Genomic DNA, 18,874 nt, shown 5'->3' with positions numbered 1-18,874 from the left:
CAAATTAACCCATTATAAACTCATATTAAACCTATATAGACCTACGGAATCCGCTGGACTCATCAAAGTTCTCAATAATTATTACTTAATCACATCTAAACCTTTCAGTCAATACGTCCTATATGATCACCAAAGTCTCATTACCCAATTTATGTTTTCAGCCATTCGAATGACCTTTGTATTACACCTGTAAAACATGAGCAAAAATCCTCTATAAATGTTATTACTCCCATCTACTAAATTACCTATATTCCCTATCATCTGCCACTCTCCCAGTGAACCTTCTAAGATGTATAAAACGCAATTTACGCCGTGACCTAACGAAGTACAAAACGGGTGCCATATTATATTATTCATATGTTATTATTGAAGGATTTAATATTATGCATTATAATACATGGGTAGGTATTAGGTAGCTCATAATTAATATATCCATCACATTGAACTGCTGGGAACGTCTGTCCGGTTCCTTGGTGATCATATTTTCAAATAATTATACTCTGAGCTCGATTCACAGTGTACCGCAGTTGTCACGCGTTAAGCTATTGAAAAGTAAACGCCCGTACCAGACGCATTGCACAAAAGCTTAGTCAATATCGTATAGTAATAATAATAATATAATACGTCGTATGTTTGCCCATTGCGCGGCTAGGCGTCTGAAAACAATGGTCTGCAGCTAATAACGTTGTAAATATTAAAGGGCCCGAGGGATCAGTGCGTCGGCCACATTCAAATAATTAATATTCAGCGCCACATCTAGCTGGCTTGAAATCAGAGAGTCTATAGATAATGTAACATGGTTAATAGTTATACTATTATATCACACGATTTGTTGATAAAATGGCTTTGGTGCTCAAACGTTGAAATACATTTGCGCATGTAGGTGGATAGGTACCTAATACTATTGGAGAGGATCGGATTTCATGTATAATAAAGCATTTGCAACTAATTAAACACCAAAAGATAATTGTGTACGTCACAGCGGCGTGAGCAAATAAGTCAGTTTGTTTGAGACAAGGAATATCAAAATTTTAAATTATTGATTTATACTGATTTTTTCGCGTAATTTCTTAAAACAAAGTGTTTGCATTAAATACCAATTTATTAGTTTTATACTTCATGAAATTATAATTCTGTATTTCATGTTTTTTGTTATATGTGTTATAACTATTAAAACTACAAAAAAAATTATTTAATTTTTATTGTTTTTAATTTTTATCGTCACCTAAATTAAACAAATTTTTTATCGAGTCTTCACGTAATTTTTTAGTTTATTTTTTGATATATACCTATCTGGCTATCTATATACTATGAGAAATGTACACAGTACACACGTATATATTACTACCATGTTTTCCAATCGACTTACCTTATTTGTTTCATTTTAATTAAAACTATGATTTTTTAAGGAAATATCCAATATTTAAAAATATTTAGTAGACATTAACGTTAAGCTCATTAAAGTGTTTTTAATCAAAGGTAGGTAATATTATTAACTTTTTGCGATGTAATCAGAACTCTTAATATTAACTTGGTCGAATCAAGAATGTAGTTAACTGCAATTATAATACTATTTTTATTAGATTATGGGTAAGTTTTCGAGGAAACTCAAGACTACATCCAAGGTGTATTTATAAATAGATACAGTGGTACACACTGATTACATTGTGATTCCTGATTACAACGAATCACTTTATCGAAATAAATGTGTAATTGGTCAAGTCAAGAATAAAAACTAATATTTTGCAATAAAAATTCTCGGGGGGGGGGGGGGGGGAGTTAATTAAGCAAATGGCCCTGTTGCCCACCCACACAGTACCAATGCGGTGGAAGTAATATGCAATTTTGATTCTCACCAAAGTTGTGATACCATACATAGTAGGCACCTACATGAGTAATAATATAATATTAAAATAATAACAATAATACTAATATATATACATTGCAGCGTTGTTATATGTTATAACAATAGTGTGTAATCAAAGACATTATTGTTTATGTGAAACTCCAATGCAATTTGGAACAAGCATTTAATTAAAGGTCGTTTGGTGAAATGTGAATAAATACTGTTGTATTATCTTTTTGTTTATTTTCAACTAAGTTAAAATATTTTTCTTGTCTATATCTAATGCATCAATCAAAAAAGCCAAGTATAACGAACATATTTAATAATAATGTACGTGTCAAAAACAAGACAATTAAAAAATATAATTAGTATAATCTAGTATGACGTTTCTGAAATAATTTTTAAACAAGTAAATTAGTCATCGACGAATGGAATGGTTTGTTATGTTTGTATACACTATATGCAGATTTTATATGTTTGTGCCTATGAAATAATGGAATACAATTAAACAGGTAGATTAAAAAAAACCCAGCAGTTCCAAAATGTAATCATAAATTACTGTTTTTTTAATTATAGCATTTTGAAATCCTATCTAAATCACATAGTAATATGATTGATTTAAATATTTTTAATTATTATGTTTGTATTTTAATACGAGATCAAGTTATCATTATAAAATGAAATCAATTTAATCCAAACGTACAACATTAAAAAAAATCAAGTAAATTAAATTACAGAGCTGTTAGTCAGAAATTACAATATTTATGTATGACTTTATGTCTGTGATTAGATTTGACGTCGGTTACGACAAATTATGCAAAAATTAGTTTTGTACAGTCTACTCGATTCGTAAAAATTGATATTTATGCCGAGCGGAACCAATAGAACACGTAAATATTAATTGAATAATTAAAAACGATTGCAGTCATTTATATCAAATGTACCTACGAATAAATTAAGCGTGTAAATTATAGCAATAGATCAAATGACTACCACACGAGAGAATTAAGAGGATTATTAAGAACTTCGCAGTGTAATGTTTATTGTCGGCTTTTGTTGTAAGCATCCCGTGAAAACCGTGAATTAATTACTTCTGTATTATACATATAATATATCAGCCACGGAACCAAATGCCACGAGAACACCCGTACTACAGGTAATATTATTCAAAGCTGTTACTACACAAACGCCTGTTTGTTCACCTCGCAGATAGGTTAGAATATGTACCGAAAAACAAAATAATAGGTACAAGAACCTATCACAAACTGTTTAATCTTAAAACCGTCCTTATTTGTTTGCACAAAGTGTTATAATACATACTATTATAAAAGCTCGCTTTGTGTGATTTTGGCCTACATTACGTTTTGATGTTGTTATTAACATAACAGCTTTTTTATGGCAACACAATGAGATAATATCTTACGAAATAATAATGTAAACGTTTAATTTATTAATTATAATTAATATTAAGTATATCTTAGTATAATCATGCTCGTACTTAGGGGATAGCTCTGAAACATTTTCAATAGTTTATCATAATTTGTTTTGTAGATACCAATTATTTTTAAAAATTAAAACAAAATAAATAATTACAGCGGTTAATAGTTTGAAATATTATACTCTTTGTCTTATTATTCAGACATATTAATAAAGGTACAGGATGATTGACCTTGTATGTTAACCCCCCCTCCCCTTTATCCGTTAAAATTGCATTTATTCCAATTATGATTTACGGAACTTATATAAGTATACTTGAACACCATATTATTTTCAAAAACTTGATATTTTTTTGTATAATTTGTACTTTATGTACTTCTCATGTACCTGCTGTTTTATAATATTTTTCTTTCAAATAAAAATTCCCTTTTTTACTTAAAATTTCTGAGCAGATGATGTTTTGAAAATGTTATTAAGGTAGGTACCTAAATCGAAATTCTATGGAGATTCAAAGTCTTTAAATTATTGAATGTTATGCATACATATTTCAATATTTGTTTCAACGGCTTAGGTGATCCTTTTTTTTAACCTATAATACGCGCATTTAACTATTACATATGAGAACAAATAGCTTATTTTCGTTCAGAGATTAAAATTTAAAGAATATTATTATGTCACAGCACTTAACTTAAGTCTAGTTTTGAGTGCTTTTGTATAAGTGTGCTAACTTTATAATCACATACAATTTAATAATCATATAATGCGTCTTAGCTATTGCGTCGATTTACCAAAGTCAATCATCGGATAATACGGATTGACGGCATTTAATTTGCTTTAGACTCTCAAACGAGTTTGACATTATTCATGTCAAATGAAACGTTTTTGGTAATTTACTCGCAATGAAATTACTATTTGAAAACTACGTCATGCAAAAGTTTTCTTGAATAATCCCAGGAATAACAATACTCAAAAAAAACTCTTTAAATGATTAAGCCAGGTATTTAGTTGCTTGTACCAAGTGGTTGGTGCTCTAATAATGATTATATTTACAGTGTAGGCAATAAATCCTTTTTGAGGGTATACTTGTAGGTCTGTACCTATATATTTGCACACATTTATTCTTTGTCTCGCTCCCAGTATTGAGAACATTGTTTATAGTTGTTGTAACTGTGTCTTTATTTTTTATACTCCATTGCTAATTAATTTCTCAGACGATAGTAATTATTCCTCACTTTTTGTGAGTTGTTAGACTCGTTGTATCCCTAAGTCCCACCTAATATAAAACCTTCATAAATAACAGTAATTTTATTTAAGTTGAAATATTTAAATTACCATTATGTGATTGTGCTTACCAATTTCTCCCCCCCTTCAAAAGAAAACCGTTAGATGAATATTATTAATTTGGAACAATTTGTTATTATTTTATAAATTGGATTCTGATTTGATGTTTTATATTTTTACGAATACTATTTAAAACATTCATAGTGGCCATTGTGGTTATGCGAATTTGTTTACCCTTTTAAAATATTTAGGTTAGCTTTAAAGATTTCAAAAAAATTGGCATATAACCATGCTAAAATTTGACTAGAATATATGATATATCCTCCTATGGGTTGTTGCATAACTATAATATATAAACATGTTTACAATAATATTATGTTACCGCTGATTTAAATATGTATTAGGTACTACGATACCATACTATTAATTATTTATAATCAATGATGTACGGTTATTGCAGCGAATAAGAACATTGATGATATGTAATAACTTTTTGAACACAAAGTACTGCGCAAGTATAGGTACAACAGACAGTCCTATATGCATACGTGTATACTAAAACCAATGTTCTCGACTATTATAATAATATATGGTCGTACTATAACGTTTCGGAATTTCAAACATTATACGCACTAGCAAAATTGGTTGCTCACATAATATGATCCATGTCTATATTACCTATATATTATGCACTCACGCTTGCAAGAGTATCAAAAACCCCTCTACTAAGCTTCAATGGCAGTTGAATTTTGATTAATATACTAATAATGTACAGAAAAGTAGCATGATACAATTTTTTGCTCAGGTATGCGTTCTGATGATACATGGACATATTATAAGTACGTAAAAAGCTGTTGCGGTTATTTTCAGTTAATTATTTGTTATGTATTTTATTTCAAAATTTTTAATTTTTTAGTCAAAAATATCGATCATTTTTCAAATTTCCTATGGTACCTTATTTATCGATAGTAAACATAGGTCAAAACTACAGTTCTAGAATTTGTTTTGTAAATGAATCACCTTGTATATGTATTGTTAAGACATTTTTGTGCTTAAGTTTGATATTATTTTGAACTTTCTTAACTTCAACGGAATTCAAATTTTTAAATGTTGTAGTTGGGCCATACAGTTTCAAATCTGCAGTTTATTCATCATCACAGCAGATATCTATTATTTGGCGTGTTTTGCGTTCAACACTTATTAATGATTGTTTTTAAATAAAATAATTATGTACACAGTGTACCTATACCCAGTACAGTTTACCAGGTACCCGTATGAATAAACGATGATATTATACATAGTAAACTTAACATTAATCTTCAGTTTACCATTTTAGTGGCATTTGTGTAGCATATATTATCTTCTACTAACGATGTTTTACGCTTAATAATACCGTATTGTACTGATAATATTAAAAAAAAAATGTTATTATTATTTTTTTAGGATAAGCTTTAACTTTTAAGTCACTGGCTGGGGGTATTTTTTTTTTGTTACGCTCACTTATATTATACGTATTATATAGAAACAATTACGATACCTGAATTAACGTTGTATATTAATAATTTCTATATGAGAGAGATATTATTAAAATTATACAATATGATAGCGATCTTTTTAGCATAGTTGTGCAAATCGATGAAAAAAGACAATATTATGTAAATATAATCCCATATTAGTCCACGGGTCGTTTATGTAATCATCGGAGGATGATAGTAAAAATGTGATTTACAAAATGAAAGTATTATTCAGTCATTGTAGAGACAAAGCATCTTAGAGGCTATATACTCTTATTGGTTGTTATTTTATATTTATTAGAATGTAAACAATTTTTTTAAATATTATTTCATCAATATTATATGATTTCATGTAAAGGAAACTTAATACTTAATGTTTAATTAACACATGTTTTTAATATTGTTTTAGTTTTTGTCCAGTATATATAATTTCTAAAGAAATGGTCAAAAATGTACTAACAATATTTAAAAACAAACATTTTTAAATAAATACGTACTTACGTAGTTACCACGCCTAGCTAAATAGATAGATGGGTTATTAATAATTTGGACTTGTATAATATTAAGTTTAATAATGTATATAATTTGATATTATTATATTATTGAAACGTCGATCAATAATAATCGAAGGATGTTAAAATAATAGGGCAAGAGTACTTCAGGCTATTTAATGTGAAGTTCCTGTTTATCGTTCTTAGGATGACATAATTCATTAATTTAAGTAAAATAACTATCAAGTAGAGTCGTCCGATGTGAATTTATATCTATTCAAATGGAAATATTACATAACAGTTATAACAGCTGTAAATCGAACAAAATAATGAATCCTTGAAAAAAAAAAATTGTTTTTTCAATCAAACAATATTATAAGTATAACATATCTTACAGGTGTAACAAGTTGATAATTATTATCGGTTAAGTATATTAATATATAATGTAAAATTTTATGAGCAGTGATACACTGTGAACCGTAGTAGGCGTTCAGAGCCTCTGGGGCTTAGGAAGTTTAAATGGATTTTCGCACCTGCAGAAAACCTGGTAGAAGTTTTGCGGAAATGTAGGTACATGTGGGACGAAAACATAAAAAAAACTACTGCTAGAACAGCAGGTCAACACTACACCGACCGGAAATCGTCCGTAACCGATGTGGCCAGCTCCCCGCGGATACATATTGTAATAGTTGTGGCGAACCGACGGCGGTCGGATGAGTTGTCGCCGGTATTGTGTTTATTTTCGGGCATCAAGACTTGTATTCAGATTTCAGCGCCGATATTTGTTTACACTGTCCGTGGTTCGGTGGTTTTTTTGCCGAAATCTAGAACATACTGATTTTAATCCCTCGGGATTGGCCCCGATTGTCATTGACTGATATACCGGAAAAAAACAATACATACGAGATAAAGCACTGCCCTAAACGAAAAGAAAAAACACCGAGCGTAAATGTACTGTTATTGTACTATATGAGCTCACGTAACCACAACCACGGTATATATATTCTCATCATCTGGCCGAAAGTTTTTATTAGGAAAAATTCCGCCATTATAATAGGTCATAGTGATTTTTCTTCGATATTGCACTCGCCCGTCGCCGATTTCCCGGGTTTGTCGTGAATTCATGAACTCGTTTGGTTGCTCTGACAGGGAATAATTACTTCTCGCTTCTTTTTAATAGATAAACTATTTTTGTCTCCATTATATTACGAGCAGACACATATTGTATCAAAAGTTCATGAAAATATTACCTAGATATTGAGTAAGTTAAGTTATTAATTCAGATATCGAAGATTTTCAGAGAATAATATTAAATTATTTCAGTCGGGAAAAAATCGATTATTATTTTTTTTTTAAACACAACCTACGTTAGACATCAGTGATTGTGCAACTTTGAATTTACTTAAATAACTTACCGTTTTGTTAAAAATTCATCCTACTATAATTCTTTATTGTTGGAGACTGTAGTGATTAAGATAGTTATAAGTTTTTTCGTCTACTAAATTATTAAAACAAAACATATTTTTTTGTTTACTTTTATTTAAAATAATTGTTTACAGCTCAGTTGAACAAACAAGTATTAAATTAACTTTTAATTTTCCCCGCAGTTATTTATTGATCTGTATAAACATGTTTGTAACTTAACTCATATCTATTATTTTTCAAACTAACAGAAAAAGCTATATCAATACAATGGACAATTAATCTAGTTAAGTTATTAAGTTATTTAAAAATATTCTAACTAGGAAGTTAAAAAAATAACAAAAACTTTTTTTTTAAATGTTTTTTACTAAAACTTAAACATTTCATAATATTTTTGAAAATATTCTGTAACTATTCATAGATCAATTATCCTATGTCAATCTACTTTTTTAGTTTTTCAAACTCGTACATTTATTTACCTCTTTTACGTTTCTATGCGATTTATTAGAGTAGGTATAATACAATATGTATATAGTTTTATCTAAATTTTTAAATTTTTATTTTAAAACAACAATATTTTATCTTGACTTTTTAACGATGAGATGCGATGCAAAAATAACCATGATAAATTATTCAAAAGTTTCTAAATCTAAGTTAAATTAAATTGACATGAAATGTTTTGAAAAATCTATCAGACCTCTGGCCTTTAAAAACACAAACATCAACAGGAAACCACGTAAAAGTTATTCTTCTTAGAGAACTTTAACTTTTTAGAATAGTTATTATACGAAAACTTTTTCAATTCGTTGATGATAATTTATTTAGACAAATGTGTCGTATATTGTCCAGTGAACAATTTTAACACAAATATTAGACTGTTATTGTAACAGTATTAGATTTTTATAAAAAAAAAATTACAGGTACTTAAATATTTACCCAACATATTTGAATAAATAAAATAACAAAATAGCAGGTAGTAAAAAATTAATGAAGTAGAATTGCAATAACGATTTTTTTATACATTTTTCCGTAATCTATATAGTCAATAAGTACGTTAATTGGTCATTATTTAAATTTGTGTTACACCGGTATACCAATGTTACTATGTGAACTACATCATTTAGTGAATGACCTAATTTTTTTTTATTTTTTTTATTGAACTTAAGCTTCGGCAACTGAGGCCATTAGCTGTAGTAGGATTTGTATTGTAGTTTGTATAGTATATTTTTTGGAACGGTAGGGGGGAACACGTGTGTGTTTGTTTTTTGGCAGAATTTCGAATGGGGCACCCGTAGGTTTCTGCCATGCCCCGGGGGTGGGGGATGGCAGCACTTGTTCTCCGGTCACCGCGACTTGTCCGGAGAAAAATGCCGCCCGGTAGCCGAGGATCGAACCGCGACCGGCTGCGTCGCAGCGGACGCGTCAGACCACTCGGTCACCTCATCCCCCAATGACCTAATTGTCGTTCCAAATTTAAATAGAAATTTATTTTATTGAAATTTAAAAGTAGGTTATCAGAATATGCATGTAAAATTAATTACATTTATTAAAGTACAGTTCAAGTGTTCTTATACTATGAAAGCAAAAAAACAAAATATAAGTAAATAATATATCGAATTTGTTTACATATAAAGACAATCGATATGAACTCAATAAGTCAAACATAACTATCCTCGCTTTAAACCAAAGAACAGCATGCCAAGTCTTATTAACAACGACCACAAACTGTATTAAAATAATTCCCAAAACAATATCTCTGTGAAATTATAACAAAAAGCCAAATATGTACAAAATGTGTTGAAAAAATTATTGATTGCAAAATAATTCTAAAAGTTTTCTCAAAGTATGTTCTCCCACGTAATCTGCCAGTTATATCGATAGTTTTTCACATTTTCAAAGTCTACTGAAGATTACTAAAACATTTCATAAAAGTAAACCATCTAAAACCCATGCTAGTTTTCTATCTCATATTTATATTTAAAAAATGTATCACCTCATAGTCATACTAACTAAAATAATAGTTATATTCGAATAGTATTCTAATTCAGAATCTAAAACAAGTAAATGATATGATTAAATATATATAAAACCAAAACGGGAAATCCATGAAAACCAACATTTTACTGTAAATAATTTTTGTTGAACATTTTGATTTACTTAATACAAAATTGAAACGAGTACTTTATCAGTTATTAACTTGTTCATATTAACAATAATACTATAGTCTATAATAGTCCTTAAGGTTCGGATATAGTTTAAAAAAATATAACATAGACGTAATATTGGATACAGTTATTAATATTATACTTGGAGATATTATTATATTTGGAATGTTATTAAAAATTATAAATGTCGGTTATCTAATATTAATCAATATAATTTTTAAATCATTATTATAGTCCCTATATTTAAAAAATCCAATAAAAAGGAACATACTTTACTCGTTTTCAAAATAAATATCTGCTAAATAATAAATTATTGAAGAATAAAAGGGTGTGAACATGCTTGATGAATTACCCAGCTTATTTATTATTATACCCAATTATTTGTGTGGATACGTTATTTTTTGGCCAAATCAAGTTAGTTATTTTGCATTTATATGTACTAGTATACAACATGAGAACAATTTATGTAAATTTGCAATTAAATAATATGAATGTATCTAATGATAGTTTTGTCCAATTAGAGATGAATTATGAAGAAAAATCCGTTCTAAATTTTGTTTCAATATTTAAAAAAAAATAAGTTTGTTTTTGATGGTCTTACCAAATTATTACATTTTTCTTTATTATAAGTTATCTGACAACAACAGAAAAAACGAATGTCCTACATAGTAAATACAAAATACATACTTAAAAATGTAGCTACAATAACTGCTCCCTAATCCACAATTTTAAATAGGTATGTGCTAAATATTAACGTTATAGAATAACTTTTAAAGCAATACAATTAATTTTATATTTCAATTTGGCTAATCTATATTCGGCGAATGTGTATTTTCAATTAATATAACGTTATCGTTACTTTGTTAACAATCTTAGGAATATGAGATAAGTTAGTTTAGAACGGAAGTTTTAAAATGTGTTCATTTAATTTGGATTTAATTTGCACTCGTGTCGTCTTTCCGCTATTAATTTCTTCTAAGTACTTACTCGCTAAAGCTTAAGACGTAAACAAAATTTTAATTAAACGTCATCCCTGTGAAATATCTAACTTATTTTCGATATTAAAAAAAAAAAAATGTATTTACCTATACTTGAAAAGAGTATAATATTCATTTATTATGTGGGCAGTCGTGCATAATAGATTATTTTTATTATACAAATATTTATGATTCATAGATTTTCATTTTGGAGAAAAAATATCGAGTAGCGTGCTATGGTTTTTTCATCCTACTACCTTTACTAAGATAATATCTTTATTATAGTGCTTTTCTATGGACATTTTATTCACTATTCTTACCTATTCAAGAAAAAATATTACAGTTATTTTTTCATCCGCACTTCGGTGGGCCTCGGAATAAGACTTTTGAGACGACTGAGCTCCCAATTTCTGCCAATGAGTAAAACGTGACATGAAACCCATATTATCCACTGTTTATATAGGAAGGTAAAAGCGGGTCCAGAATTTTTTTTTAACAAAAGACACGAAAAAATAAGAGTTGTAACGAGAACAGATTAAAGATCGATGATAAAATTGTATTGCACACGACGACAGTGCCACCGCCGCCGTTTCATTTTATTTGATGTTTTATTCAAACAGTTACGCGCTGGTTCGTCGACATAAAGGTTGCCGGCTTTACTATTATGAACTATATATGTGGTATGGAATCGTTCTTGGCGCGCGCGTACGAAATTGGATTTGAGTCGGGCGCGGGAAAAACAAGAAAGTATATTAACTATGACTACAGACTTACTGCAGAACGTTACGCGTGTAACAGGGGGGGGGGGGGTGCTGCTGCTAGTGTAATATGAAACGTCGGCGATCGGCCGAAACACAATTTATCGGACGTTTATTGTGGGCCAGCACTTTTTATGCCGGACTCGTATTATAAGCAGCTTGATTAGCTATTTTATCAGTCCGTTTTTTATTTTGAAAATTAATGCGTTTTTAAAGTTTTTTCCATCCGAATTAGAGATTTAGAAATTAAGAATTATGTTACGTCACAACATTTTTTAAAAAAAAAAACACTTGTAAACCAATTCAAAACTTCCAAAGCTTTAGTTGAATACTATTTTATAAGACACTCAAGGAATTTTCACGGCATTATTAAGGAACTTCTTTGCGAGTTATTTTGCTTTATATGACTACTAAGAATTATTTGTCTCTCACTAAATATACGTTAGTAATGATTTAGAACATAATGTGCGTATATATTACGTTCATGACGCCTACGCCGTAACAAGAAGCCATCTTGCTGTTTCTGTAAGTCCTGTACGTCTCTTAACGATAAAAATCCCGATTAGGAAGAGGTTTACCAAAGTTGTACCATGGTAAGTGAATTTTTTTATTTTTAAAATTTTTCAATCTTCTACCGATTATCGTAATAATTATTAACAGCTTAGTTTGCCTCCATTAGGTATATTAGTAGAGTGCATTTTTTAAAACTAGTAAACTAGACGACACAAATGTCGCGCAATGAAAATATTTTGTTGCCTAGTTGACTGTATTTTTAAAGACTGGGCGACACATAATGTTTAAATGTTAATTAATTAATGAATAAATATTATATCTTTTTTGAAATTCCCTCTTATAGTTACAACTCATTGGAATTAACTTTTATCATTTATTTCTACTTTCTAGTATTCATATTTATTTTTAATGATTATGAGGGGAGATCACAAAATAATTTCATCACACTATAATTTAATATTTATTTTGAGAATATATTTTTTATCACCTATTGATACCTTAAAAAATCCACTGTATTCGTGACAAATAATAATTGTAATTCGGGTTATTGGCGTAGATCTTAGTTCCGGCGTAATAGGATGAGCGTGACATCTTTAAAACTGATCCGAAGTAATAGATTTTGATATTTGACAGATGGTAATTCCAGTGACAGACGTTTTTTGTAAGTATAAAAGTGTGAGTATACTCGCAGGTAGATGCCTACACTTTTAGTTGTGCATATTGATCAAAGTAAAAAATCAACCGATTTAGTAAAATTGACGTTTCGTTTCCACTAGATTAAGCCCGAGGTTTAACTTTTAAAATCGCGGACGTAATGGAATCCGTCATTAATCGCTTATGAATATTAGTGTGCAGCGAAATTAAATAATAACGGGCACAATAATCAAACAGAAAAACTCGTCACGTTTTATATTATTTATAAATATTCCTCATTGTGCGGTACAAATTAGTTTGGGTTTTCCGTAAACGTCACATAAATTTATTTCCACAAAATGTAAAAACCAATTAGACCTAATAATCTTTCAGATTATATTATGTTTGGTTTGATTCTAGGACAGATCGTGTGTGCAACCGAGATTTGTCAACACGAAAACCGTGAAATAAAATGACAAGTAAAGAAACACACTAATTCAATGCTGATTTTTTGTTTTGACGTCCTGTAATAAATTTCAATTGTTGAAGATTTCAATTTGTTGAAAATGTTAATTGCATAAAAAAAATTTGACATAGAAAAATTATTTAACAAGAAATAGCAATAATTACAATAATTATTAAAAAAATAGAAACAATAGAAAATTCTATACAGTAAAATGAATTATCCATAACGACGAGAAAATAATGTGCTCCGATCTGAATGTAAGACAATATTTTCGTTACATAATATATTGATATTTATGATTTTGTTACGTCAATTAAAAACTGAAGTATTACATAAAAGTGCAGTCAGTGTCCATCAGTCCCTCACTTATTAGTTATTAGTTTATTACTTATTATCCATGATACGCCTAAGCACGTCTCAAGCCATGCGATATCTATAGGTAATGAAATATGTGTCGTATAAAATAGTTATGACTTATGATTCTTTTGCAGTCAATTTCTTAGTGAACGAAATATTTTTCAGAAAAAACAATTTAGTCATTACGAGACGGGAAACAACACTTTAGAAAAAAATTTAGTGCACTAACAATCAGCCTGTCTAAATATTTATTCTCATAACTAATTAAAGACTGATAATCGATTATTATCTATAAACATTTAAGTATAGAGAAAATAATCTTCTGCAGAACGTAAATGATATTAAAAATGTACATCGTCATTTAAATGCTGAAAATAATAACTCAAGACACGGTAAGGTTAAGGAATAATAATATTATACGATATATCATACGATTCTTACCGATTATAATTATTTTCTCAAAACACATAGATTTACCTAGAAAATATTACTGTTTATAGTGATAAAAGAATCAGGTACGCGCTATATACAGTATTTCTGTAATGCTATATAAGTGCCGCCGTAATAGTGATTGAACCCCGAGGGAATAGTTTCGATCTTCGAAAAATAAACTATTTTCAACCGTACACGTTTTCGAAGGGGAGTCAGTCACAGTACGCATGAAACGTATACTAAAATGTGTATACATACTCTACACCTATCGGGTGATTCATTTAATATGTAAGACTGGTATCGTTTCAAAAACGATTAATGTCCATGAAAATATTTTTCTTGGATCATTTGAAGTGGTTAAAAATGTATTCTATAATGCTAAACATCGTCTAATTTTTGTTGTTATACCTAATTTTTTTTTAATGGCAACGTGCATTTTCAATACCTCATTCCAAAGCAGAGTATTTTTTGAAGTACTTCGATACACACATTGAATATTGGACTAGTATTTTGTGAGTTATAACTTATAAGTTATAAGTATTTAAGTATTTAAAGTTAATATTATCTGAGTGGTACAGGGCTAACTCGCCAAATGTTGGTCCACTATTCCGTTTATCGTTCATCTAAACTTAAACACTTCCACTAAATGACTTTTCCAAAATTTTATTTTTGTAGATCAAAATACAAAGAATAATTTTCTGCTTTGCCATATGCAATTATAAATGCAAGTTGCAATTCAAAAGAGTAAACAAATTTAAAAAGTATAGTGATATGATATTTTTCCAAAACGTTGTTTTGTAACGACATAGAACTGTCTAAAAGAAATATTTTCGAAACCGTTATTGTTTTCTAAATTAACTGGAGTCTTACAGTAAATAGATCACCCCGTATATTTCAGGTAATTTAGACGTTCAACATGAACACACGTACTTTGCATTATCTCGCTCCGTTATCGCCGTAGTGCGCTCATTAGTGTATACTATCGATCGTTTCCAAATAACATATTTAATATACAACGTCAAATTTAAATTAATACCAAAAATTATACAGTATTTTTTAATCACAATAAAATGGAAAAAAAACTTGATGATCTTATAAAAACTGTTACTGAACTCAAAACATCGAATGGAAAAATTATTTCATCTTTAAATTCACAAAATGAAAAATTCAACCGAATAGAAAAAAGACTTGATGATTTGTTTAGAAATTTCACTATTCTAATGGAGGAAAATCGCGATCTCAAATTAAAAATTACGAATATTGAAGAACGTATATTATGTATAGAAAATAATAAAACCCAAACCCAACATTCCTCATTTGAACACGATGTCATCGAAGAGTTAATGGATAGGCAAGTTAGATCGAATAATGTTATATTATTTAATCTACCTGAAAACGAAAATGATAATGACTTAGAAAATATTAAATATATTTTTACTGACTTAAACGAAACTATCGGAGATTTTAAGTTTTCTCGTCTTGGAAAGACAAAATCCACTATCCACGATAGACCACGACCCATAAAAATTCGTCTTAATGAGCAGTCAGATGTTTTCTCTATTTTACGAGCACAAAAAATCCTGAAAAATTCAACGAAATGGTCAAATATTCACTTCTCTTCAGACAAAACAACCAAACAGCGAAATGAAATGGCAAATCTCAGAAACACGTTACAAAGTCGCAGAGAAAAAGGTGAACAAAATTTAATTATCAAGTACGTTAAAGGTATTCCAAAAATCATTAACACTTCAAAAAACTGAAAAATACACCACCCACCAGCTTACATTTTTACTATCAAAACGTCCGTAGTTTAAATAATAAATTGTCATATTTGAAATCTCAACTCCCGTGTGCATTACATGATATTTTTATATTTACTGAAACCTGGCTAACAAATAATGTTATGTCATCAGAATTGGGTTTTCATAATTATGATATATACAGATATGATAGAACAACTCAAACAAGTATGTTATCTAGAGGCGGTGGTGTACTTATCGCTGTTCGAAATAATCTTCATTCAAAGCTTATCGTAATTGAAAATAATTCTATAGAATTATTATTTGTACTTTTAAATATTTCTAATCTCACTATTATTATTGGTTCTGTGTATATTCCAAATAAATCTAATGAAAATGTATATAATTCTTATTTTGATTATATCGAATCATTGTATAAAAAATACCAAAATGCTATTTTCTTACTGTTTGGAGACTTTAACTTACCGTCAGCAAATTTTTCAAACGTATACTCCTATTTTGATGATAAATTAGCATTTTTAAATCTGTCTCAATTAAATTGTATAAAACATAATAAAAATAATATCCTGGATTACGTCTTAACAAATTCTACCACTACTGATGTCGATTTATGTATTAATCCAATTATGCCTATTGATATATATCACCCTCCAATAACTGTTACTTTTACACATCATATTACAAATTATCTATCTTGTTATGATTACACGTATAATTGGCGTGCAGGTAATTACATTTCAATTATTAAATATCTAGGAAATGTTGATTTTATAGAATATTTTAATAAAAATAGCATCGAAAACTGTTTAAATTTATTTTATTATCATATTCGTTATATTATGGATCACTTTATTCCTAAAATTCAAATTCGCGAATCCGAATATCCGAAATGGTTTAGTAAGGAACTAAGAACTCTTATAAAACAAAAAAAAATTGCTCATAATATTTATAAGTACTCAAACAACATAACAAATTATCAGAAATTTTCTAATCTTCGAACCAAATGTAAGCACTTGAGGCATCGTGATTATACATTACACATACAAATTTCACAGAATGCGGTTAAATCAAATCCAAAATTGTTTTGGAAATTTGTAAATGAAAATAATAAAAATAGTCACAAATTACCAAACACTATGTCATACCTAGATAAAGAAGTTAATAATGGTAATGATATTGTTAATTTATTTAAAGAATACTTCTCTAATACATACATCACAAACGATATAACCTGCCCAGAAATTAATTTAAAACAAAATAATATCGAAACAATTAATAAAATTGAATTAAAACAGATAGACATTTTCAATGAACTTTGGAATATTAGTTATAAAACAGCAATTGGTCCTGATGAAATTTCGCCATTATTTTTAAAGAAGTGTGCATTCATTCTCACTCCAGCTATAACCTCTTTATTTAATAAGTCATTGTTATCAGGTATCTTTCCAGAACAATGGAAATCCTCATATATAACCCCGATTTTCAAAAAAGGCAACAGATGTTTAATAAACAATTATCGTCCTATATCTAAATTGTCAATAATACCTAAATTATTTTCAAAATTGGTGAATAATATTATCACACCTTTATGCAATAAATTATTATCAAATGACCAACATGGATTTAGGAAAAATAGATCAACAATAACAAATTTGTGCATATTTAAACACGCAATCTTGGATTCTTTTGAAATGCAATCACAAACTGATGTCATATATACCGATATGGAAAAAGCCTTCGATAGGGTTAATCATAAATTATTAATAAATAAATTGAAAACGTATGGATTCACTGAACCACTTCTTTCTTGGTTTTATTCTTTCATCTCTGGACGCACCCAAATTGTAAAATATAAAAATTATGTCTCTGAACAAATTCTCGTTACTTCCGGTGTCCCCCAAGGAGACCATTTATCCCCAATATTATTTTGCCTTTTTATAAATGATATATCAGATGTAATTACTCATTCTAAAATATTATTATTAGCTGATGATGCAAAAATATTCAAAAATATTAGTTGCACAAAAGACGCTATTGAACTACAATTAGATTTAAATAATATGTATAAATGGTGCCAGCAAAATGCTATGCACTTAAATTTAAAAAAATGTTTCTATATTACATTTTCTTTAAAAAGACAACCTATTCAGTTAAATTATTCGTTGGGTAATATAAATTTATTAAAAGTTTCTACAGTACACGATCTTGGAGTAAAATTTGACTCCAAACTATCTTTTAAGGACCATATACTTTATATTAGAAATAAAGCGTCGAAAAAGCTAGGTTTTTTAAAACGAACATGTCGAAACTTTAGAGATGAATCTGCGTTAAAAACATTATACTACTCACTAATCCGTTCACATTTTGACTATGCACTCCTAATCTGGCATCCATATTTAGTAACGCAAATCCAAGATTTAAACAAAATTCAAAATAATTTTATCAGATTTTTATGCTATCAATGTTTTGTTTATAGAGCACCCCATTCTGATTATAATGTTACAATCCAGTTTTTTAATATGCAATCACTAGAACAAAGATTTATGCAAATTAAATCAAAATTTTTATTCAAATTATTAAATAATATGATTGATTGTCCGGAATTACTACAAAATATAAATTTTAAAATAAATTCAATAAACCACCGATCTGTAAATTTATTCTACATAAAACATTCAGCTACAAACTATATGCGAAATTCTCCATCAAATATTTTAATGTCCACAGGCAACTCTATAAAAAATATTGATTTTTTTGATAATTCTCTAAATACTTTTATGTCAAATGTTCTAAGAAATACATAACAAATTAGGTACTAGAAA

The 18,874-nt window shown here is 28.8% G+C and overlaps 2 protein-coding genes across 2 annotated transcripts in view; one reads left to right on the top strand and one right to left on the bottom strand.

The window, feature by feature from the left end:
* The window catches only part of LOC111031637 (diuretic hormone class 2), a 50,656-nt gene that overhangs the window by 17,163 nt on the left and 14,619 nt on the right, over positions 1–18,874 (bottom strand). The window lies entirely within an intron of this gene.
* On the top strand, positions 15,200–16,073 carry LOC111031633. Its single transcript, XM_022311660.1, has one exon. The coding sequence runs from the start codon at positions 15,363–15,365 to the stop codon at positions 16,050–16,052; it is 690 nt and encodes a 229-aa protein (XP_022167352.1). The 5' UTR covers positions 15,200–15,362; the 3' UTR covers positions 16,053–16,073.

The sequence above is a fragment of the Myzus persicae genome, unplaced genomic scaffold, assembly GCF_001856785.1.
Source record: "Myzus persicae strain clone G006 unplaced genomic scaffold, MPER_G0061.0, whole genome shotgun sequence".
Classification (NCBI taxonomy): domain Eukaryota; kingdom Metazoa; phylum Arthropoda; class Insecta; order Hemiptera; family Aphididae; genus Myzus; species Myzus persicae.
This window is presented reverse-complemented; position numbering and strand designations above follow the sequence as displayed.